Source organism: Squalius cephalus (assembly GCF_949319135.1).
Source record: "Squalius cephalus genome assembly, chromosome: 20".
Taxonomy (NCBI): domain Eukaryota; kingdom Metazoa; phylum Chordata; class Actinopteri; order Cypriniformes; family Leuciscidae; genus Squalius; species Squalius cephalus.
The window spans coordinates 17,141,674-17,166,530 of record NC_137141.1 but is presented as its reverse complement, the minus strand read 5'-3'; the positions used below and the strand labels follow the sequence as shown (position 1 = coordinate 17,166,530).

General features: G+C 37.1%; 1 protein-coding gene across 1 annotated transcript in view; it reads left to right on the top strand.

Moving 5' to 3' along the window:
* Positions 1–15,714, top strand: part of dicer1 (dicer 1, ribonuclease type III) — a 36,359-nt gene extending 20,645 nt beyond the window's left edge. The window contains 9 exon segments of the mRNA XM_079853614.1: positions 4–179; positions 974–1,793; positions 4,484–4,636; positions 6,629–7,403; positions 8,359–8,627; positions 9,273–9,435; positions 9,616–9,691; positions 11,549–11,665; positions 11,667–15,714. Of these exon segments, the coding sequence (XP_079709740.1) occupies positions 4–179; positions 974–1,793; positions 4,484–4,636; positions 6,629–7,403; positions 8,359–8,627; positions 9,273–9,435; positions 9,616–9,691; positions 11,549–11,665; positions 11,667–11,793 (2,676 nt within the window). The 3' untranslated portion in view covers positions 11,794–15,714.
* The last annotated feature ends 9,143 nt before the right edge of the window (positions 15,715–24,857 follow it).

Here is a 24,857-nt window from a genome sequence, read left to right as displayed (position 1 = left end):
TAGATTTTAGTTCCGGAGCTCTGTGCCATTCACCCCATCCCAGCCTCTTTGTGGAGGAAAGCTGTCTGCCTTCCCAGCATCCTCTACAGACTTCACTGCCTTCTGACGGCCGAAGAGCTGCGGTCTCAGACAGCCATTGACGCTGGCGTAGGGGCTAAGACCCTGCCTCCTGATTTCAGGTCAGTTGATAATCCACAAATCAGACACAATACACTCATTCGCTCTTTTCCAAAACCTAGCGAGCTCCCTTAATAGGTGGCATTTCAAGGCGTTGTCGGCACACTCCTGACAAGAAAGGCTGTTCTAAAATGTATTCTGCCTCTTCTACGTTGATTTAAGTGTCAGAATTGGGACTTTTATTTTGACAGCACTGAGAATGCGGGACTTCTATTTTGACAGCACAAATGCACAGAGGCTGCAGTTCTCCAACTTCGTTAAATTACTGTCTTTGTTTAACAGTTGTCAAATAAATTAGTTGACAAATGTTATACAAAAAAAAAAAAAATGATAAAGTATTATAGCGTATTAGCTAGTAATAGACTACCTAAGGCTACCGCTATAACACTTTCTCATAAAGCCTAACACTGACATTCAGTAAATATGCATTTAAACAAACCTTTCATTGTAGTCAAGGCGTTGCTCTGATATGGCCATCGTCCATCAAATAAAAATCACATCGGGCTATCATTAATTTCAATTTCTAAATGGCTGTTTAACCTAAGTTTGGCATGTTCTTTTATTCGCATTAGTTTTATATAAATAGCTTAGCAACATGTTAACATTAAACTCTATTGGATTCAGTTAAGTCATTGTGTGGCACAGAGAGTTACTGTCTTTATAGAGTTTTCCAATACAGCAATTTGTGAGGTAACATCTCGGTTAGGATGCTACTTTAGAAAGCAGCTGACTTCAGCAATGTCTTTTCAGAAAATGCACGCATTTGAGTCCTAATCTCACTGATTATTGACCCCAGGTATCCTAATTTGGATTTCGGATGGAAGAAATCCATCGACAGCAAATCTTTCATTTCCTGCCCCAGTGCATGTATGGAAGAGGACGATCACTGTAAACACGGCACAAGCTCAGATTCAGACCACACTGCCGAGGAGAGCTGCAATACGGAGGCCTCCCAGCCTCCAGAGGGCGCTCTCCCCTGTGAGAACTGCAACACACCAGATGAAAAGCTAGAAACCCACATGCTCCCTGTGACTGATGTCCAGACGCTGAACAAAGACAAGAGCGACTGCGTCTGTTCCCGAAACCTCCCTAACAGCACTCGGTGTGACAGCGACGACCTCCCACACAGACATGACATTTGCCAATGCTCTCAGCTGGGCTCTCTGGAGAGTGACCTATCAACTCAAACCACTACCTCAGTTCCTGTGCGGCCCTCTCCAGCCGGCGAGCCACAGCCCCAGCCCAGCGATGAATGTACCCCAGGCAGGAACTCAGATCTCTGTGACGGACATGTGAAAAAACCTACCTCAAACTGTTGCCCCAAACCAGAGATGGCAACCAGCACCACAGCACCTTTAGAAGTGTCATCAGAGGTCTCTGACGTGACATCCACAATATCCTGCACAGGTCCAGCCTGGGATTCTCCGAAAACCTTGGGCCCCAACCCCGGCCTCATCTTGCAGGCCCTGACCCTCTCCAATGCCAGTGATGGCTTCAATCTGGAGAGGTTGGAGATGTTGGGTGACTCTTTCCTGAAACACGCCATCACCACCTACTTGTTCTGCACTTATCCTGATGCCCATGAGGGCAGGCTATCATACATGAGAAGCAAGAAGGTAAGATTAATAAAGCAACTGCAAAGCAAAAAAACACTAAATACACCCTAGTAACCACATAGTAATGCATTGGGAGTCGCTCACAGTATTCTAGCATTGTGGCAGAAAGTTTTACATGGGCAACAAAATAATAATAAAATAAATAAAATCTACTAATCCTTTTTTTTACTAATCTATTTACAAATCTAGCTATACTCTTAAATAAATAAATAAAACATATTATTTGACATTTTTCAAATACATTTATTTTAATTAGGGGTTTAACGGTTCAGATTACTCACGGTGCGGTTTTTCTCACTGTTTTAGGGTCACGGTTTCGGTACGGTTCAGTATGTGCTATGTTCAGGGAAAAAAGGAAAATAAGAACAAATAATCAACGCCAATAAATACAATAGAGCAAAGATACAAATAAAATAAACAGTGCTTTTCGGGTGTTTCAGGTATCTATTAAATTTCTGAACCTGAAAACTACTGTTGAAGTAATAAAATGTAAAACAACATAATCTTCAATGTATAAATTAAATAGATATTAATCATGATTAAAGTTACAAAAGTTACTCAATCAAGAGCAGTGAGTGATTGCCTTGTCTTTTTGTTGTTTGATTAACATTAAAAACACAGACCGCAGGAATATTAGGCTTTCTCGACTGTTTATGTTCACTTAAGACATAACCTACTTGGATACTTGACAAGATGGGCCTGTTGACAATTTTTGTGTGAATTTGTCCGTTCAAGCACAAGACGAGAACTCAATATTAGCATGTACGCGCTTCGGATGAGTGCATACAAATCTTTTCACAGCACAAACTCGAGTTCTCTTTCACGTCTTCTTGCGCTTGAATGTTTCATTTGGCAAGGCTTAAATGAGTTTAGTTTAAACACAGATAGCAGTGTGTGCTGCTCTCACCTGCGCTCGCTCGCTGTCAACACCCCGGTTATGATGGCGTAAATGATTGGTCATATTAGAGCATACGGCACTCGCATTGAAAGTTTAGGGGAAGCCAGAATAGGTATCCATCGACAGAAACATACATTAGCCTAACTCTGTCTGTCTGTTTTATGTGCTATTTTCAGCAAACCATATTATAGATGTGTATGCATCGTCGTCAGATTTTAGATGAACCACCGTGCAAGTGCATGCCGAACCGTGGGTGGAGAACGGTACGGTTGGTTTTTTTTTTTTTTTTTACAGAGAACCGTTACACTCCTATTTTTAATATACTTATATTTTACTTAGTATTATGCACTATTCTTAAATATTTATTAATAAATATTATTAAAGCTGCCGTCGGCAACATTTTTTTGATCATATCCAGTGAAATCGACACTATAATCCGACAGAACAACATAAATAAGGTGGTTTTAGAAAAAAACCTGAGCTTCTAACTCCACCTGGAGCGGTTTATTTGTTTTGCAAAAATCCACCGCTCCCGGATCATCGGGTCCAATCAGCGCAGGGGGGTGTGCGATCTGACTGTCAATCACAGTTCGTGTACACGCCACAGATCCCCCCCCTCCCTCGCGGCTCGCGCACGTTACAATATCACATGCACACGACACGCCTGAAGTTCGCCTGAAGATTGTACGAAGCGTGATGGCGGAGAGAAAATCTACTAACAAGCTTCCAATTCCTCGGTTATTGCTATCTATGGGTAGATTAGCCAGGGCAGCCTACCTCCGAGTCCATGGTGTTGATCGATGCTGAAGAGACGGACGGCCGCGTTCACAGAAAATCAGGTACACACGCACTGACGAGCATGACCACGATGGGAGGTGCTCGCTGGTAGTGGGGGAGGGGCATGGGAGTTGTAAACATTCAAAATTTTGGCTAAGTCGACCCAATCTGCCAGACTTGCCGACTGCAGCTTTAAACATATTTCAAATACGGTACTATATTTTAAATATAATCATTATTTTGTAATTATTATTTAAATTTAATTTAAATATACTTACATAATATTATACACAATTCACAAGTATCAATAAATTGTAGATAAATATGTTAATATTAGTAGTATTTGTTGTTGTTATTTATATTTACTTTAATTTCCTTTTTCACTTTTACTAATTTGCACTAATTACGTGCTACTACTTGTTACTAATTAATTACTTGAACTAATATAATATTTGCCAATTAAAGGTAGGGTAGGCAATTTTTTTCTTAAACACTTTTTGTTATTCTGGTTAAAATTCTCTTCACATCCTGATAGCAATCAGTGATAGAAGTGGTCTAAATATTAAAAATGTACATATACTGTTTGTGGAAGTCTCGGGACCCAAACATTTTTTGTCCAATCATTGCATTCGGTCCGACAGTTTTTTTTTTTTTTTTTTTTTTTTTTTTTTTTTGTTGTTGTTGTTGTTTTTGGTAGTAGGTGTGGCTTTGGAGAGCGCTCTAAAGGGAGGGTGGGATCTAATGCTTTCAAAGTTAGCTTGCTATTGCTAGCCACTCTGAAATTGCCTACCCTACCTTAAAGTTTAAATGATTCATTTATAATATTTGCATACTGAATTGTTACTGGTTTTCATCACACATCGCTTTGCAATTACTGATGTCAGAGGATGCTAATTTAATTTTCTACTACCATTTATAACGTTTTTGGCAGTTGCTATGCCTCTATTTAAATATTGATTCATTTTTACTTCATTTGTTATATGGAAAACAAATGTTTTGCCTTTGTTATCTCCAGGTCAGCAACTGTAACCTTTATCGCTTGGGGAAGAAAAAGGGCCTTCCTAGTAGAATGGTGGTATCCATCTTTGATCCCCCGGTAAACTGGCTTCCTCCGGGCTACGTTGTGAATCAGGACAAAAGCAGCATGGACAAGTGGGACTCAGATGAGGTATGAGTCAGAGAGCATCTCCATTTGTTTACCCGATAGCTCAAGTCAAGCTTAACCCAATATCAACATGCATCTTCATGCACAATTACAAGTCTGTTTACATGGCTCTGTGCCTTGAGCTGAGGAACATCTTGGCAGCGTTGAGCTGCAGCTGTTTCCTGTCTCTGCCACTAGGGGGCAGGTTCATCCTTTCTGCCTGAAGCTGGGTTTCAGAATAGAGGGCAGAATTTGCTTATTTATTTTACATTAAAAATATTAGACATTTTCAGTTCAGCATGAGACACCTTTGGTTTGCTTTGGTTTGGCAAATGCTAACAAATTTTCCATAGTTCACTTGTTGCCTCTGGGGTAATTACTTCCAAACTTCTAAATACAATAATGGATGAACAAGTAAAAGGTAGTAGCTTAACTCATAGATTAAGTGTATAGATTAATAATGCCAACCTACTGAAATGAGTTAGCAAATTACCCTTGTACAAATTGGAATTGTTTGTAAGGTAAAAAGTATAATATGGAGGGCAAGGGTGCGATATGCAAATAAATGAATAATAATGCAATGACAAAATACGATAATGCGTCAGGTCAACTAAAGTTGATTTAATCTATTTATTAGATAAAGGTTTAATTTTATTTTCTATATTTTAATTACACGGTCTGTCAGTCCCAGTGCTCTCATTCAAACAATGTGAAAATGTGATGACCATAATTTTTATTTTGAAATTACTTTTTTTTTTTTATGTATGCTACCGGTATATATTTTGTGCCGAACATTTTAACTTTTTAGAAACGAGAGTTTGGGGTCAGTAAGTTTTTTTATTTCTATTTTTTTTTATTTAAGAAATGAAAACTTTTATTTAGCATTGATGCAATAAATTGATCAAAAGTTACAGTAGAGACATAAATAATGTTACAGAACTTTCTATTCTTGAGGAGCAAATCATCATATTAGAATGATTTCTGAAGGATCATGTGACACTGAAGACTGGAGTAATGATGCTGAAAATTCAGCTTTGCCATCACCTGAATAAAATACATTTTAAAATTGAAATATAAAACAGTTATTTTACATTGTAATAATAATATTACTGTTTATTGTATTTTTAATCAATTAAATGCAGCTTTGGTGAGAGTAAGAGACTTGTTCAAAAACATTACAAAATCTTACAGACCCCCTAATGTTTTTTACATTATATAAAAAAATAAAAAAAACCTCTTGATCTGTAATTTGGATATTCAACCTTACCATATCGCAACCCTCACTATAAGCTTATTGGATATTTCAAGAAATCTGCAGCTCTTAAGCCAAGACACAATTCAGAGAAATATATCAGGTCAGAAAGAGGTGCTACAATTACTTAAGATATATACCATCTTTTATTAAATGTAAGCCACAGTTTTCCATCTGTGTTTGAGCATATGCGATGTATTAGGACATGTGAACAGAACCAAGTCAGAAAAATGGAAAGAACTCTGCTTCTGGTTTCTACCAGCCCTCTCCATGGTTTCGACGGAGACTGTCTGTATGTTTTGGGTCGCCCTGTGTGGTTCGAGGTGTATATGTATGGGACGAGTGTACTAAATCTGCCCCGGGTGCTGTAATTTTAAGTGTCACTTCCATGTATTATTACAGTATTAGGTGTCATGGATATTAACATTTTAATGCATATGCAATAGACGTTTGCTCATATGGTCAAAGTTATGGCATATTAATGATATAAAAAAGATTTTTAGAGTATGTTTCAGCTTTTGAATCACATTAGATTGGATGAGTCATTGACTTGGACCGTGAGCCTCGGCTCTGTTAGAGCTCTCCTGAGCAAACATAATACTGTGGTTGAACTAAAACACTTTTAAATTGTAATCTTTGCAAATCTGTTGTAGATACAGAGCCTTGGCTTCACAGGGCTCTTGGACTCAGCGTCCCTTTCATGATGTTGTTTGGTTTGGTTTGTTGAGCTGTAAGACATTGGGCAATCTGTTTTTGTTTCTCAGAATAAAGATTTGGCCAACGGAAAAGCCAGTGATGAGGAGGAGGATGACGACGACGATGAAGCAGAGGATGTGGAGGTCGAGCAGTCTAAAGAAGAGGTCAATGTGGAAGATGATCTGGAGTACTACTACGAGCACATCAGATTCATCGATAACATGCTGATTGGCTCCGGCGCCTTCGGGAAGAAGATCTCCCTCCAGGCGGCTGAGCCTGGCCACGAATGGAAAGCACCCAAAAAACCTCACAACTCCCACTTTTCCCCAGACAGTGGCGCTGACGAGTTCGACTACAGTTCCTGGGATGCCATGTGCTACCTGGACCCCAGCAAAGCTGGCGAGGAGGATGACTTTGTGGTGGGCTTCTGGAACCCTTCCGAGGAAAACTGTGGCACGGATATCGGGAAACAGTCCATCTCCTACGACCTCCACACCGAGCAATGCATCGCTGATAAGAGCATAGCCGACTGTGTGGAGGCCCTGCTGGGGTGCTACCTCACCAGCTGTGGGGAGAGGGCAGCCCAGCTGTTTCTGTGCTCCCTCGGCTTGAAGGTGCTCCCGCCGGAGAAGCAGAGTTCAGGGGGGTCGGCCGAGCTGCAGTACGGCTGGCTGAAGATCCCTCCACGCTGCATGTTCGACCACCCGGATGCCGAGCGGACCCTCAACCACCTCATTTCAGGCTTCGAGAACTTTGAGAAGAAGATAAACTACACGTTTCAAAACAAGGCATATCTTCTACAGGCCTTCACGCACGCCTCGTATCATTACAACACAATAACAGGTCCGTGGACGTTATTTAGTTCTGATTTCATCACTGTTTCTTTTAGGATCTGACTAAAGTAAAACAGTATTGCTTTGGCTATATGTTCATCCTACCTTTTTAATTATATTACCATAACAACAATAATAATATATATATATTTTTTAAATAAATTATATAAATTATTGTTGTAATAATAACAATAATATTTTTTATAAATAAATGTATTATACAATTTAATGTAGTTTAATTTGTTTAAATTACCACTTACAAGCTGTTAATAATTATTTATTATTATTATTATTGTTATTATTATTGCTACCCATTTTTGTTGTATTCTGTGGTACTTCAAACAAAAGTTTGTTTTATAATGTAGTTTATTATAAAATTAGTTTATTTATTATTAAATTAGTTACTGTAGTTACCCATTCATTTAGTGTAACTGTTTGGTTCCTCAGTTGATTTGGGTGACTTGTATAAATTAAATATATTGTATTTATTTATATAATAAATAAATATAAATAAATAAATTAAATATACTGCCGTATATACCTATTATTCATGTCAGGTACCGAAAAAAAACCCCAAAAAAACAATTGTACTGGTATGTCACGCAACCCCAAGTGTGAGATTTAGTATTCTATTTAGTATTCTCTGCATAACTTTCTTTGCTAAAAAAAAAGTGTTTTCTTTTTTTTACAACAAAACTCCCAACTTGTGCAGTTTCGATTTAATCTAAACCAATAACTCATTAACTTTTTTTCCTGATTTATTATTAAGAATCATTTTATTATAAAACAATCATTTCTTTGTAAATTGGCATAGGCTCATCACACCGTTTGTTTGCTGTGTGCGCCAGGCACAGTTTTCTCACAATAACTTAATATTTCCTGTGGTGTGACACTGTTATATTAATGATCTGTGATATCAATGGTCTCATTTTAACCTTCTTTGTACCACTCTGAACTTTGGACAGATTGTTATCAGCGGTTGGAGTTTCTTGGTGATGCAATTTTAGACTACCTCATAACAAAGCACCTTTATGAAGATACCCGGCAGCACTCTCCAGGCGTGCTGACCGACCTGCGCTCTGCACTTGTCAACAACACCATATTTGCTTCCCTGGCTGTCAAGTACGATTACCACAAGTACTTTAAAGCTGTCTCGCCCGAACTGTTCCACGTGATCGATGATTTTGTGCAATTTCAGCTGGAGAAGAATGAAATGCAAGGAATGGATTCGGAGGTGAGCCATCATCCTACTGTTATCTGTTAAAGTTATTAGGCCTTGGAAATGATCATTTCATTTACATGCCATTGTCAGCGTAGATGTATAATATTTCATGAAGATTTAATACCGTGACATCCTATCACTGGCAGTCATCGGGAATCTGGTCTGTGTTTGTATTTGTTTTCATTTTTGGATTGTAAAAATGCAGTTGGATTTAATTTATTTTGAAATGGTTATCTTGGCACTGAATCTAGTCTTGTTTGACTGGAAAGCATTTTATGCCTTAGGGACAACACTGGATACTGAAAGAGGAAAGACAAATTGAATAAAATAAGTAATGTTCCCCTTAATTACATAGCTGGGTAATGTTGTCCCCAATATTGGACATTTAGGTATTTTAAGTGTAATACTAAAAGTAATTGATCGCAGTTCATTTTGAGAGGAAATACCATTACAGTACAGCATAGCTGTCAGTTCACATTTTAAGTTATGACCACAGTTTTGTTTTTCTTTCACAAATCATTTTCTGCTGTTTATTGTGTGTTATTAGTTTGGGGATGTGAATTTGACATGGATAAGCACAGTTTTCTGTCCTGAGAGGAAACACTTATTTTCTGTGTATGAAAAAAAGAAACCGGAATTGTTTTTACTCTCTCATAGCTTCGCCGATCGGAGGAAGATGAGGAGAAGGAGGAAGACATTGAGGTCCCCAAAGCAATGGGAGACATCTTTGAATCGCTAGCTGGTGCAATTTACATGGATAGCGGGATGTCACTTGAGACAGTTTGGCAAGTGTATTATCCAATGATGAGGCCGCTCATAGGTAAGGGCCAAAGACATACGGATGAGTAAATCAGTTCTGCATTTCTGTTTCCGTCTGATTGTCTGCCGGCTCATGTGGCGAAGACCATAAGTTCAGTCATTTTCAAACATCGTGCCATTTTTATGCATGATGAAATGTCAGATTGAAATGCTCTGCTTTTGTTTTCGCCTCATTTTCTAGAAAAATTCTCCGCTAATGTCCCTCGATCCCCAGTGCGTGAACTCCTGGAGATGGAACCGGAGACTGCTAAGTTCAGGTGGGAATGTCTTTCCCTTATACACAAGCAACCTCTTAACATAATCATCTGCACAATACACACATAGTAGCGATCATTTGAATGTGCAAAAGTTGATACACTGTAAAAGTTACTGTATCAGTGTGTGGTTCAGAGCAAATATGAGTCATTTTAAAAATTTTGAATTCTGACAATTTTCGAGTCCCTACAACCTGCTTATAAGAGATTGGAATCTGTAATGTGAGTACGGCTGGATAGATACCAAAATTGTGGATTCAATGCTTCAATATCGATAACAAAGACCATATTAGGCTTGTGGGAATAATAATTATTATTGTTTTGCAGCCTAGGTAAGATACTGAAATGTCAAAAATGTAACTCTGCATGGTACATGTTTTTTTTTTCTACCAGTATATCACAAAGTATAAGTATTTTATTATAAATTAATTGCAAATTTTTCTGTAATTAATTATAGTTTTTAACTATATCTTTTTATGAAAGAAGGCCAGTATTACAGATAGAGACATCAGTAGCAGTTTCTTTTTTTTTTTTTTGCCATTAATAAGAGTCATTCAACATTACAGTATAATTGAAAGCTATCAATTTGAAAATTTATTAGGCTTTTAAAAAAATATAACAACTTTTAATTTAAGTGAACTTAAAACAATATTAGGCTTTTAAGAAAATATAACAACTTTTAATTTAAGTGAACTTAAAACAATCTTCACATAAACCCATTATAATAAATGTCACATTTAGCTGTGCCTTTCAATATATCAGGGCTAAATTGTTTCGATTTGCCCAGTCAGACCGCTTCAGATTTTTACTTGTCCTGTCAAAATGCACAAAAAGTTAGTTTTCATTGTTTTTGACCCATGTTACCGTGTAAACAGTGCTTTAAGATTTTCAGGTAGGTCTATATACAGAAATTGAATGAAGTCATCAAACATGTCACAGTCTTCAGTGCATAAATTAAAAATAGGTTAATCCTTATAAAAAGCTACAAAAGTTTTTCAGTCAAGAACGGTGAGTGATTTTCTCTTTCTCTTTTGTTCTTTAAACAACATTATGACTGACATCACAGCAGTAGGTTTATTAGGTTGCTGTCACTTTAAGACCTCACAGGACACGTATCTGACACACATCCCATTTTCAAACAACTCTTTACGTTCATTTAAGACTTCATTTAACTTATTTAATACCGTGCTTATGAGGATCCTCAATAAAATGGGCATTTTGGCATAATTTTGTGTTTTTGTCGACTCAAGCGCTGTCTGAAGCGGCTTTCTGTGTGTCACAGACATCAGATTCATAGACGCGTTCTCTTTTGTGTCTTATCGCACTTGAATGGTTTAAAAGCATTTGCGTAAATTAGAGCGTGGTCATATAATGTAACGCTAAAAGAAAAAGATGACGTAAAAAAGTGTTAAACTGAAAAAAGTAATCGCATTCGTTAACTCGTTAATTTTGACAGCACTAATGTATAGCTATATTTCCATACAAAGTTGTGAATTTAACTTATGCACAAAACTGGAGTGTGCAGAGTGTGCAGCCGAAACGTAATAAAGTTATCTTGCTTTCGGAGACGAATGCCTGCTGTTTGGGAACACAGTCGTGTAAGACAGTTCTGGAAGGTAATTATACCGAACCACTTTGACGACAGACCTTGCTCAGGCATTTCAAAACAACCAAAACAGTATTTCAGATGCTGTGCAATGGGATCAGTCCGCTGATTAGTCCAGTTACAAAGTCACATGTCTTTTTTGTGCATCAAGGAATTTATTCGGTAAATGTTTTTCCATCGTAGTTTATGCACATTTTCTTCTTTTTTCAATAGTCATAGCCATAGCAATGTTTGTCCTTTTCTGCCTCCAACAGCCCTGCGGAGAGAACCTACGATGGAAAAGTACGGGTGACAGTGGAAGTGGTGGGCAAAGGCAAGTTCAAAGGCGTGGGACGCAGCTACCGGATAGCCAAGTCAGCGGCCGCCCGCCGAGCCCTGCGCAGTCTCAAAGCCAATCAACCTCAGGTCCAAAACAACTGAGCTTCAGACCGCAGACACCCCAACACACCAGTCAAAAACACAGCAGAACCCCTCTCGGCTCCAGTTTACGACCGAGTGAAGATTTGTCGCTGACTGCGTTCTCATTGGGGTTGTCTAACTTAAATGAATCGAGTCAAAAGATTTGAGAGTAATTCACATAGGGTTCATATTTCATTTTATTCTTTACGTGCGCAAACACAATCTTTCTTTCTCCCCAGCTTTGTTTGAACACGAGTGCTTTTTTTATGTATTGCAAGTGTTAAGAAAAAGGTCAGGTCCCCCTTTCCCTATTTTTATTAACATTAAAAAAGATATATGCTCTGCTTTGTGGTAGTGGTTAAAAAAAAAGCTAAAGCTTATAGGTAGTATTACAGTGTACATAGTTAAACTCCAAGGTATCAACTAAATAAGAGAAACACAACAACTGTGCACTAGTGCCATTTTGCTGCCTTTTAGCAGGCAGGGCACGCGGAAAGAAAGAGTGTTGGTGTTGTTGGAAATGTTTTTCTCTATCTTGAGATGATATATTCTCAATCATAATTGCACTTCTCTAGTGTCCGCTTTATTTCGACGAGAGTCATGAACGTTTTTTGTTTGGGTTTTTTTTGCCAGCAAAATCACTTGTATCGAGAGAGAAAGGCCCTCGCATCCTTAAGACGGATAGGAATTTGACATTCCCGATTACTGTAATCAGCAGTTGTAAACGGCACTTGAGGATGCGTGTTCGTGTAGCCAACCGGATGGGTTGTACAGACGTCATAACTACGTTATATAAAATAAATATTAAATGTTTATTACGAAATATCCGTTGATACTTGGGTTTCAGTAATGTCTTTTGATACTGATATTGATGATATTTAGTTGACAGTCTTTATGAACATTAGATGTCTCCGTAGACTGACTTGACTGACTTAGTTTTGATATAACGACACGAACGATAAACAGGAGGACATATCACCTGGGAAAATATGCTGCAGATTTTATATTAAAAAGCGGAAAGAGAGGAATAGAATCGGATAATTCTGTAAGACACAAAGCACCTTTACATACCGTCTTTAGGACAAACCGATATTTCGCTAGACTTCACGTGCATCGCTTACCAAAGTCGACACTGATGCAGCGTTGTGAGGTTGCACCTGTTAAATCAATCCCTCAACATTCACACATTTGGAGATGTGGTAACCAGCCTTTTTTTTTTTTTTAGCGTAAATGTGTTGTAGCCTCTTGTCTAGACTAAATGTTTTCATATTAATAGGCATTCTTCACTTGAATACCTCAGTTAATTGCATGCATTTTTTTTTTTTTTTTGGTGCTATGTTTAAGCTTGAATTTCTCATCTTTTTGCACTGTAACTGTATTACCTCTTTAATTTTACCTTTTTGAAATCTGTTGGGTTGTTTTTTCTGTTCTGTCTGCTCGTCAGGCTGTAGAAATTGTTTCCCCGTTTGTTTTTTCCTTTGGTTTTTATGCTTGAAGGGGAAATGCTGAGAAAAAAAAAAGTTCTCCGCACATAAGCTTGATGCCTCGCTGGGGTTTTTCCTTCACATGAAAACAATTGTACATCGGTCAGAAGGGTTACTTAACACTTGAGAAAATCGATAGATTGCACTCGAAGTTCTTATAAGCCATGCGTCTCGCCTTTGTCACTTTCCTCTCTTGCAGTCTTACCAACTCTAATTGCGTTTTTGTTTTGTTACTGTATTAATTGTTAGAAAACAAGACACCCTTGTCTATCATTGCTACTCCAAGAAATAAGGGTGCAAATTTGAACATTTCAACATCTTGAAGGCTACCTAACTTTTCCCTTCCTCGTTCTGTCTATACTTCTGTTATTATGTTTAGGACAAACTATTCCTGAAGTTACATAATCCCAGGCATTGCTACCTCAGAAGACCCTTGCGAATAGTTTGGCCTTATCATAAAACGTTGATTTAATATATTTGTGGATATGCCTTTTTACAAATCTGAATGGCATTAAGGCACAGTATTGTATACACTCATCAGCACCTTATAAGGGGATAAATATATATACTCACGACTATTTGCACTAGAATACATTCCCACTGACATTGAATTCGCATCTTTAAATGGAGTATGCTCTAAAGTGGTGCCTTTCAAACCTGTAACATCTAAACTGTCTCATCTTTTGCTACTGTAGCAATTTTTTGCATTATGGTTTCTATATGGTGAAGGACTTTTGGTGCCATGCTTCATACTTGGATATTGCCTTGCAGTTTTTGTTTTCCTGCTTCTATATCTCATAGGCTATTTTGCTTTGATTAGTTGGTTACAGACTGTCTTGTAACCCAATTAAAGCCAATATTTCACCAACATTTGAGGCTCCAACTGAAGTACTCCCCTTCTTGAAAGTGAGTGCAATCTGATTCTGTTTTAGCAAGAGTTGAGTGACCCTATTTACATGAGCTCAGTCGCAGCCCCCAAAGTTGAGTATTGAAAGTCATTGGAAATGAATGGGTTTCCATATTCCCTCAACAAATGGCGTGAGTTTGTGCATCAGGGTCAGTGCGCGCCGGCCCTGCGATATGACACTGATTCTGTAACCCTTAACCCTCAGACTATTGCAACTTTATTATTTGTGTGTGTGTGTTTGTTTGTTCATTTTTATTTTTTGTCCAGCTTATGTCCCCCCCCCCCCCCCCCGAGCCTCTGAAAGGCGCACACCTTTTTTCCTTCACTTTTTGTTTAAGCTTTCTTCTCACTGTTGGATTTTTACCTTTCAGAGAATGTGAAATCACACGTATGGTGCCACCGCATAGATATGGAGATTTTTTTTTTTTTTTTTTCTGAGAAGCAATTTTATTTTCATAACCAATAATCGATCATAATGCCAGAGCTAGTCCCACAGAACAGATATCACAGTAAAAAAAAGAAAAACATGTATCATCTGTGGGAGTGTCTTCTTAAAGTGGTCCTCCATCGTATCATATGCTGCAGATTGTATTTTCCTTCATGGTGGAGAATAATTTTTGTGTGTGTTTTTTTTTTTCCTTTTCTTTTTAAACATGTAGCACAAATAAGCATTGCACTCGGGCGCCATACTTTACCTCATGTCAGAACGATAAAAAAAAAATACAAAAACATGTATATATGATGCCGTAACGTTTAAAGGAATAACTTGTGGTTTTGGCCTTGCTGCTGTTTGCATCGCTGGTATTTTACCAATGTATTTAAAAGTGATCAGAGAGATACAATGTGCCTGCAGGATGTCATCAGAGAAAATACACTGTAGAAAAGTAGTTTCGAATCTCTACAATCTGGGGCTAAATATGTGTCCTATGTGTACATTAATGTCCTGCCTTAATGTAATACTTTGAATATGGAATTGTAATGTAACCCGTCAAGTCCTTCGACTGGCATGATTTTAATATGTTGGGACCGCACTGTCCTTCATCCATCACCCCCCCCCCCCCCCCCCCCATATTAGATTATATGAATCCAGATGTATTAGTGCATGTCATTGAAAACTCCTTTCCCACCCCACCTGTATTTCCTTTTTAGACTAAATACATTGTATAGATCTCATTAAATCAGCCCTACATTTTATTTAAAAGGGCTTTATTTCATAAAAAAAGTGTCTTTTTTTTTGTGTGTGTGGAAAAAATATAATTTCCTGATTTAAAAGTCAAATGCACTCTTAGCAGCAGCAAGGTGTTCAAAGACAACATAGCAGGACTGGAATGTGTGGCGAGCTCCTCTTGAAGGGGTTCATGGGAATGTTGAGCACCGTAGAGCACTAACAGTACGGGGATTTAAAATGGGGGAATTATAGGTCACAAACTGCAGCGCAATTTCTGTATTTTTAAGGGACGTGTATTTAAATGTCTATTTCTCATTCATACTGTATCAGTGCTGCAGTGGTTTGCATTCTGCACCTTATGGATCACAAAAACCTTTAAAAATTCTGCCCCCCCCCCCTTTTTTTTTTTTAAAGTAATTGTAGCTGAGTATATCTACAATAAAGTTATGGTATGGTCGTTCATTTGTGGTGTTGTGTGTTCTTTTCGTTGCTTTCGCTGTAATCTATATGCATTTCCAGATCCTGAAAGGAGAAATGATGTATTAGATTGTTTTATGAGCTGCACGGCTGTGGCTACTAATACTGTGTGAAAAGCCGGACGCGCGCCACAGTGTAAGTGTGGGCTTTTCGCAGTGCAAGCATATGCTGATGACCTCAGTATTTTCCTAACCCAAGGAGTGCTCTTGCCTCCCGTTTATGAGTGCTAGGAGGCCGTTCGTGTTTAGATGGACTCGGCAACCATGACCGATGTTTTAATCACATTTGCAATGAGCCTTATGTAATAGATGAAGTAGGTATGAACTGTGTTTGCGAGTATACTTTTTCACTCTCGGCGGGCCTTTTTATGGTCTTGTGTATTCATTTCGCCACTTGCACATTTTGTATGGCTGCATCGATGTTTGCCAAGAAGTAAAAAATAGAGCTGGAGCGCTCACTCTTGGTAGGTGAGAAATGACCTCACATCAGCTGTGCAAGCATTGGAGCATATATTCTGATAGGAGAGTTTTGCCACACTATTACACATTCTAATTAAATTTTGGATTCAAAAAGACACAAGATCAGCAGTATGCCATGAATTATGATTCTTAGTGTGATGTTTGCTGATTTGGTGGGACTGTTTGAGACGAATAATCCTAGCATGATGACAAAGACACTTTATAAATTTAAAGAAGAAATATTAGGTCACACTTTATATTAGGTGTCTTTAACTTTTATGTACTTACATTATACATATATGCAGACCTATTGGTATGGGGAGTGATAAGGGAAGGGTCAACTGTGTAATTATAAATGTATTACAGAAATGAATTACAGCTGTAGTTACATTCAGGTATTTAAGTATTAGTACAATGTAAAAACATGCATGTACACATTAAGTGTTTTTGTATCAATTGATTAATTTAAATGTTAGTGCATAGTAGTTAATGACACAATATATAGTGCCATCAGTTATATGAAATATTCTATATTTCTAGATGTGATAGGAATCCGGACAAATCTGAATCAAGTTGAGATGAAAACAGAAAAAAACGTCCATTTCCGTTAAATATATATATTTGATAACACTTTAGTCCAATTCTCACTACTAACTAGTTGCTTATTAGCGTGCATATTGGCTGTTTATTATAAATCACATATTAATGCCTTATTCTGCATGAACTTACCTACAGTTATTAGGAGTTAACTGTGGCAAAAGTCATTGTTAATAGTGAGAATTGGACCCTAAACAAGAATGTGACTATATTTTTTAAATGTGCAAAGAAATTGTCAGTTAGAATAGGGTTTGTGTTCAGAAATGGTTTCATTTAGAAAACAAAAATATCAGAACTTTGATTTTCAATGATTTTTCAAGTGTAGTTAATGACTCGTTTTTCAGTGTGTCGTCATAACCTCTTAAGTAAGTCATTTGTACAAGTACAGTACAATGCACAATGAAAAACTTTCTTGAATGCTTCTCCACTTACTAGACAAGACAATACAATAGACCTCACTGTTATGTACACACACACAAAATACATACATACAGAAATTAAAATAAATTGCTAGACAATAAGACAAAATGGCAAGTTACAAAAGTGACCTTATTGTTGACATTAAGTATCCAGTATTCTTATTGAATATCAGTGTGTATTGATCAGTCTTATGGCATTGGGGTAAAAACTATTCCTGAATCTCGTAGTGGGTGTTCAAAAAGTCCTAAAATATGAATTATGTTTTTTGTTTTTTCTTTTATATTTGTTATTAAAATGACCACAGCTGGCAACTAAATTAATGAAATCATCAAATTCCTTAAAATGTTCATCCCTAATAAAGAAATAGATTTATTGCAGCCCAGTGGTTTAGTTACAACATCTTTTTTTGACCCCTTGATCCAAACAATGGTAGATGCAGGCATCATTATTTAATTAATTATTTTCCAATTTTGTTTGGTTGCACTTATTACATACTTCACTTTTAAAAGGAACGTCCAGGTTCTTGATTTAAGGCTTTGTTCTTGACTCCAACTCTGACAAGCAGAGTTGATTAAACTGCTTTGCGTCATTTTAAAGTAAAAAAAAAAAGAAAAAAGGTCTAAACCAGATCTGACTTAAGTACAGCACTCTTGATGAAGTACTCATAGCAGATCACCTGGAGCATGTCCGCTGAGATGATCTAGGGAGAAGTTGAAAATGGCTTTGTTCATCAAAATGTAGATAAAGGAGGAAAAGAAATATCTCTAGCTGTTGAAAAGACGTACATATGCTTCTATGGGTTATATATGTAGGTGGAATGCAAATGACGGCCAGTGTTCTGGGCTGGGATCAGGCGGGGCTGATATGCTGAGTGTGGGAATGAGAGGCTAATGGTGACTTATTACCTGTGTTGACAATGTGCAGGCTTGTGCCGTGTCATTTGAGCCATTTATTCTCCGCGCTACAAAAACAAAGAGATGACGAATAAATATGCAGAGGGGGCTCATTGTTTTCAGCTTGCTCGGTTGCCAAAACTTTTTACTGACCTTTCGAGCACAGGTCCCAAACCAGCGCTAAACCGTCTGTCACTCAGCGCACACGCGCTTACACAAGTCGCCCTTTCGACCTCAGCATCTTGTTTTTCTCTCTTTCAAGCTCCAGGAGCAGGCGACAATCGTAATCGAGCATATCAGGCATTCCATGCAGTGCGCCTCTTCATCCTCGTACGGTCATTTGTTTCCCTCTTTTGTACAGTCTCTTTCGATTCCCCTTCACTTGAGGATTACAGTGTGTTGCAGTCAGGCCCTTACAATGCGCAGGACTCCAACGGGTTATTAATGCGGCGGTTTACTGATGGCCCTTCAGCTTCAGGAACGGGCCTGCGCTTCCTCACGTGTAATTGGATCCAGCTCCGTGCACCCTGTCTTAAGGGCAGGCCGAGGAATAACCCCGGCATCAGGAGAGATAAGGATCGCACGCGCTTCCACATATACGGCCCCAAATCAGCAATCACATTTAGCATCACTCAATCAGTCAAATCTCCTTTTCTCCATCGGTTTGCGGTTCCTTCTGTCTCCTTTGGTGACAGAGTAGTCTTTCTAAGAATTGCTAGGTGGGCGCTGTGGTCAATAGAGTTGCTTTGCATCATCAGCTTGGAGTCTACATTTATTCGTTCAGCAGATGCTTTTATCCGAAGGGACTTGTAAATAAGGAGTATACTACAAAAAAGTGATTTATCACAAGGAGACTAATATGAGAAGTGAGAAAATTACAAAGAATGAGCTAGTGCAGAAATGTGAGCGAGCTCTGGATAGGATTCTATATACACTGCCGTTCAAATGTTTGAGGCCAACTTGTTTTTTACAGAAATTATACTTTATTCTGCATTAAGCTGATCAAAAGTGACAGTAAAGATGTTTACATTGTTACAAAAAAATAATATTTAAAATAAATGCTGTTCTTATTCACTAAAGATGATGTATGATGGTTTGCACACACAAAAAAATAAGCAGTACAACTGTTTTCCACATTGATGATAATGTTTCTTGAGCACCAAATCAGCCTATTAAAACTTATTTCTGATGGTGACATTGAAGACTGGAGTATTTTAGCTTTTACTGTGTTTTAATGAATTAAATGCAGCATTGGTGAGCATACAATACTTTCAAAAGTGTTGGATGTGTGTAAATATAAAATGTCTACTGATAATATATATTAATTTATATTAGGCATGTATGCTGATTTTGATATGCTGGACACTTGTCTGAATATATTTTACATATCATCTATTTGACATGCTGTTTAGTTGCCATAGTTACTTAATTGTTGATTGATTAGTCCCACCTGTTCCCTGTTTTCTCCCTCACTTGCCCTGTGTATTTATACCACTAGTTTGGTTCAGTTCTTTGTGTGTTCTCGTCACGCATAGTTTGGTTTTGTTCTCCAGTGTTTTTCCTTGTGTTCCTGAGTGTTTTTTTTATCTTCACTTAGGGTAAATTTATTACACATTGATGTACTAAAAAGAAAATTTTTTCCTTTGTATTTTTTACACACAGGCGACAATGTTGTCAAAACGTTGCGTGAAAACGACTAAAATGGTGCATTATGCATGAAGTCGACATGTGCATGACGTCACCGTTTTCACAAAATCGCGTTTTTGTAGTTTACACGGATACGATAATAGTATCGTATTCAGAAACTTGCACTTTAAAACCTGTTTTCAAAGTTTGTATTTTCAGGTCCCCAAAATGCCGTTGTCATGTAAATGAACGTTCAAAATGCATATGAAGTTCCTCATCTCAACTCTTCTTTCCTTCCTAGTCAAACTTTTTTTGCGACAATACTAATATGAGGCATTAAAGCATATGCCTTAATATTATTATTTTATTTCTTTTTTTTTTCCCTTTTTTTTTTTAGATCATAAGAAACTAATTCACTTTCTCCAATATTTTGACCGGGAATGCAAATTGTTTTGATGCATACAAAATCATTGCTCTAATGCAGTCTCCTCCCTCTTAATGTAGCTCATTAGCGGAGTAAACAGCGAGGGTCCTGGGCCCCTTTACCAGCATATGTATGTGTGTGTGGTGCATTTGAAAGGTGTGTCTCATGGGGGGATTTACTCTCGGGGGCTCAGGTGTTAATGGAGTGTCAGAATAAACACGCTCTTAATCCCCACTATCTTTTCACTTAGGAACAATTACAATTAGGAAGTCAGTTGTTAGCTGGCTAATACGCCAGAACCATTGTCTCCCTATTTAGGATGAATTGACTCATGCTAATTGCTTCATCTCATTATGCATGGAGAGCTTTGTAACTGCAGTTTAGAATGGGACTGTCCCCAGCACTCTGTTAACACTGTATATTTGGTTTGGGAACATCACGGATGTAAAACAAGAAGAAATGCATTCACACGGCTATTAATTGCTTTTATGTTTAGTTTGCCCCTCTTTAGCTTTATTAACAGCTGGATCAACTACAAGATTGTCTAAAACAATCAAATAAAACGGATGATCATGCTCTCCAACATGATTTAAGACGGAAGCAAAACATCTGGCCATCTATCCACCTTATTTTGCAACAAATAATTAAGTTATTTTCTGTGAATGTGCGAGACTTCCGATTTATTAGCTGCTATAGGTAAACAAGAAGGATAACAAAGTGCAGTAAACTAAAACTAGTTGTGCTACAAACCAGTGTGTTTGATTACAAAAAATAATTTAAAAGGTTACTCTTTATTTTAAGGTAATGTAGTTACATTGTACTTGCGTACTGAGTAATATTAATTAACTACAAGTACTTACTATAGAGTTAGGGTTTGGTTTAGGGTTAGTTACTTGTAATTATGCATAATTTACTGTTATTACTATAGTAAGTATATGTAGTAACGTGTAACTAACTACATCACCTAAAAAATAAGTTGATAATATGGTAAAAATAATATAACAAATACCAGTTAGCATTAATGACTGTTTTTGTACTAACTGGAAGTGGATGAATCCGGAAGCAAACCACATTCGAATTACAAATTGCGATAATGCTTATGTTAAAAAATAAGGTGGATGCTAAGTGTTACATAATCAATTTGCTTATTCAATTAGAAATGTTGGAGATTGTTCAATAATCATAAAAATAATGTTTCTTTTTTCTAAAACTTTCTCTATTTCCAGGTGAAAATTCCATTTTAAATTCCAGATTTTCAATATGGTCTCAGACTTTTGGACCCCACAGTGTACGTGTACATACAGCCAAAATAAGGAAAATGCACAAGGAGGGAAAATGCTTTGACACAGCTATATTTCTTCATCAGCTTGAACATAATTTAGCCATCATAGAATTCCCCATTAATCTGCACCAAGGACGTATTCTGCAAACACATTAGAACAACAATGCAGGCAGGCATACATGTAATCTCTCATTTTATGATTCTTAAATGCTGAACAGAAATGGAATATGAATATTTCTGAAAGCAAATCCCCAAAGAGCCCAGGTTATAATGTCCACAGTTAGCAGTAATGAGAGCAGGATGAAAGCCATGATCAGATGGTAATTACTTGACACAGCTCCTCTGATGAGCCACTAGGTATGTTTGATTTGTCATCATCACCTGTCGTCAGCTCAGACAAGCCTGCCTCCCTTCTCTTCTCACTCCTGGCCACGCACCCATTTTCTCCTCTCATGAACCACAAAAGCAATCTGGGGAATATTGAAATGAAGTCTGAGCAGGGGGCTTTGGAAACAGCATGACATCTCGGGCTGGCGAGATGCAGAAATAATTAACCGAATCATTTGGGTCCCAGGGCCTATTTCCATTTGCAATAACAGTGTTTTAGTCTTGAGTGGTGTCTGTAAATTGCCCCCACTGTTTGCAGAGGAGAGTAATGAGAGTTTAGTCTAACGGTCATGTTCCCCTTGTTTAGCTCGAATGAGAAATGTCATCCGTCTGAAAAGCAATAAGGGGTCCGTCAGAATGGCATGTGCCAGTCCAAAAAGCAATGATTGAAGCAATACAGGAAAGTGTGGAATTGACTTTCCTGACACATTTTACCCTGGCTAAATTGCATTATCGTAAAAAAACAACAACAAATTATTAGCTATTCATTTGCGTGACAATAAGCGTCAACGTTTTATCCCTCTGGTGTCACTGCGGTCATAATTTTATGTTTTGATTTGTATTTTACCTCAGAACTGGTATGACACTTAGTGACTTTTGTGGCACTTATATGGAAACACACACACAAAAATGTATGAAAAAGAAATTAATACAATTTTTAATATATATATGTATATATGTATATATATATATATGTATGTATGTATGTATATATATGTATGTATATATATGTATGTATATATATGTATGTATATATATGTATGTATATATATGTATATATATATATATATGTATATATATATATATATATATATATATATATATATATATATATATATATAAGCACTCAGCAATGAAGGGGTTATATGAAAAATAAAAAAATAGGTAAAAATTGTATGGATTGGATTGTAAAAACTGGAAACAAATGGCATATACATGGCATTATATATATATATATATGGAATCATATATATATATATATATATAAATATATATGGCATCATATATAATATTTATATTTATATATATTAATGCATGGATATTACATCATTCCATAAAATATCCTCAAAATATTAAATAAAAACATAATAAATGATAAGCTAAGGTTATGTGGTTGTTTTTCAAAAAAAAAAAAAAAATTCTTTGCCTGGTGTCTGTGATCGACACCTGTTATTCTCGACTTGAACCATCTGAGTTTTTACCCGCTTCATATCTGTTGTTATGGACACAGATTATAGTAGCTATTTTCCTCTTTTTTTTTCACGGCGCACGCGGTTGTGTTCAGTGAAGTGGTTCAGCCTTTAATGCCTAACTTTTCCGTGGGTTTGTGGTCAGCCGTGTTCCCTTTCATCTGAAGGTAATTACCCCTATAAGCTGAACCTCCACAAATGCAGTGTTTGTTGAGATGTGATACTAAGCAGTCGTGTGTTCCAGCCTTGTCCTCACACGAGGCCCTGAATAGATGGACAAGTCCACCCAGTCGAACAACACCTTTCGCTTTTCTCCCAGGAGTGCTTTGGACTCGCCCTTTTCGGAGTTTCTCCCACCCACATTATTTCTGTGTAAATGCTTGCAGATTGTCTCACTACAAAGTGGAGGGTTCTAATTAAATAATATAGCCCTTTTTTTATATATGTGTTGATAAGATAACGGAGAGTAGTGGCTCTGACACATTTAAGATTGCTGTAAAAATCAGCAAGGAACAACTATGCTCAGTGTAGTTATTGTTCTAGGGAGAGCTGGTTATTTATTCCAGATGCTGAGAGGTGAGAAGACCAGAGTGGAAGATTTGTTTTCGTTGAACATAAGACTGTTTGATCCTTCCTGTCCGAGAGAGCAACTGATGTCATGGATATGTGTTTTTTCTGTACAGAAATATACATTATATACCTTGTTTTTCACTCTTGATGTATTACCATTAGATATTATAGGAACAGTTCACCCAAAAATCAAAATTTGCCAATTGGCATTGGCACTCATCAAATCAACAACAAATCATATTTTCTCACCTCAGGCATTAAATACCTTTTATTATTTTCAGGAGGTTTTTCTTTTCTTTCAGATTTAAACACCTTTTATTCTCAACCCCTTAATGGACAAAATAGAATTGGTTTAAAAAGGATTTTACACAAAACTTGTTATAAAACAAACATCTACCTGCTCGTGTCCCTCAAACAATTTAATAATTACAAATGTAACATTTATGATCATTTTTATGGGACTGAAGTTAAAAATAGACAAATTGTGTGTCTGTGTCTCTTTATTTTTGCAAAAATGTTTTCGATTTAGATGTTTAGCATAAAACCCAAAAAATGTTTGTGTTGGTCCTTAACACGTAATCAGCAAGAGATGCCTTATTTTTCCCCCCAAAAAATAAAAACTGTGACAAGGTTGAGAATAGTGGGATGGGGTTGAAGACTGTAACAGGTTTGAAGGGAGACATTGCCTTCAATTTTATATTTTTTAATATAGTCTCTTTCTCATATTCTCTGGTTCAGCACATCTGCATCTACAACACAGTCTTTCTGCTGCTGATGTGGCTGCCATTTCTGACATAGGATGCTTGTCAGTGTTTAAGTGGACACATTACAAATATTCTATTTATAACAGAATTATGAGTTGTCATGATTTTGGTATGAATATATTTACTGAAACCATGACTATTTTATACATTTTGTTTTATTAAATGTATTCATAAATTAAGTTTTAAAAAAACTAACCCTGTCACAAGTTTACAATCCTGAAACAACGAGAAATACATATATACAGTATCACAGGGTTGATGGGGTTGAGTTTTTTTGCTCAAAATGGCCACTGATCCTCGTGGTGTAGGAGAGTAGACCATATGGCAGCAGTGAAATAAGTACATTGTATTATACTTAGGGATTAAAATAAAATTTTGAAGAATAATCATTTTCCATCTTAATTTTATGTGATGGGGTTGAGTTGTTGCCTCAAACATATGCATAAAAAGTAGGATACTACTTCCCATCTTCTGCACCACTGTTAAAGAGACCTGAATGAAGTAATTTTTGGTAAAT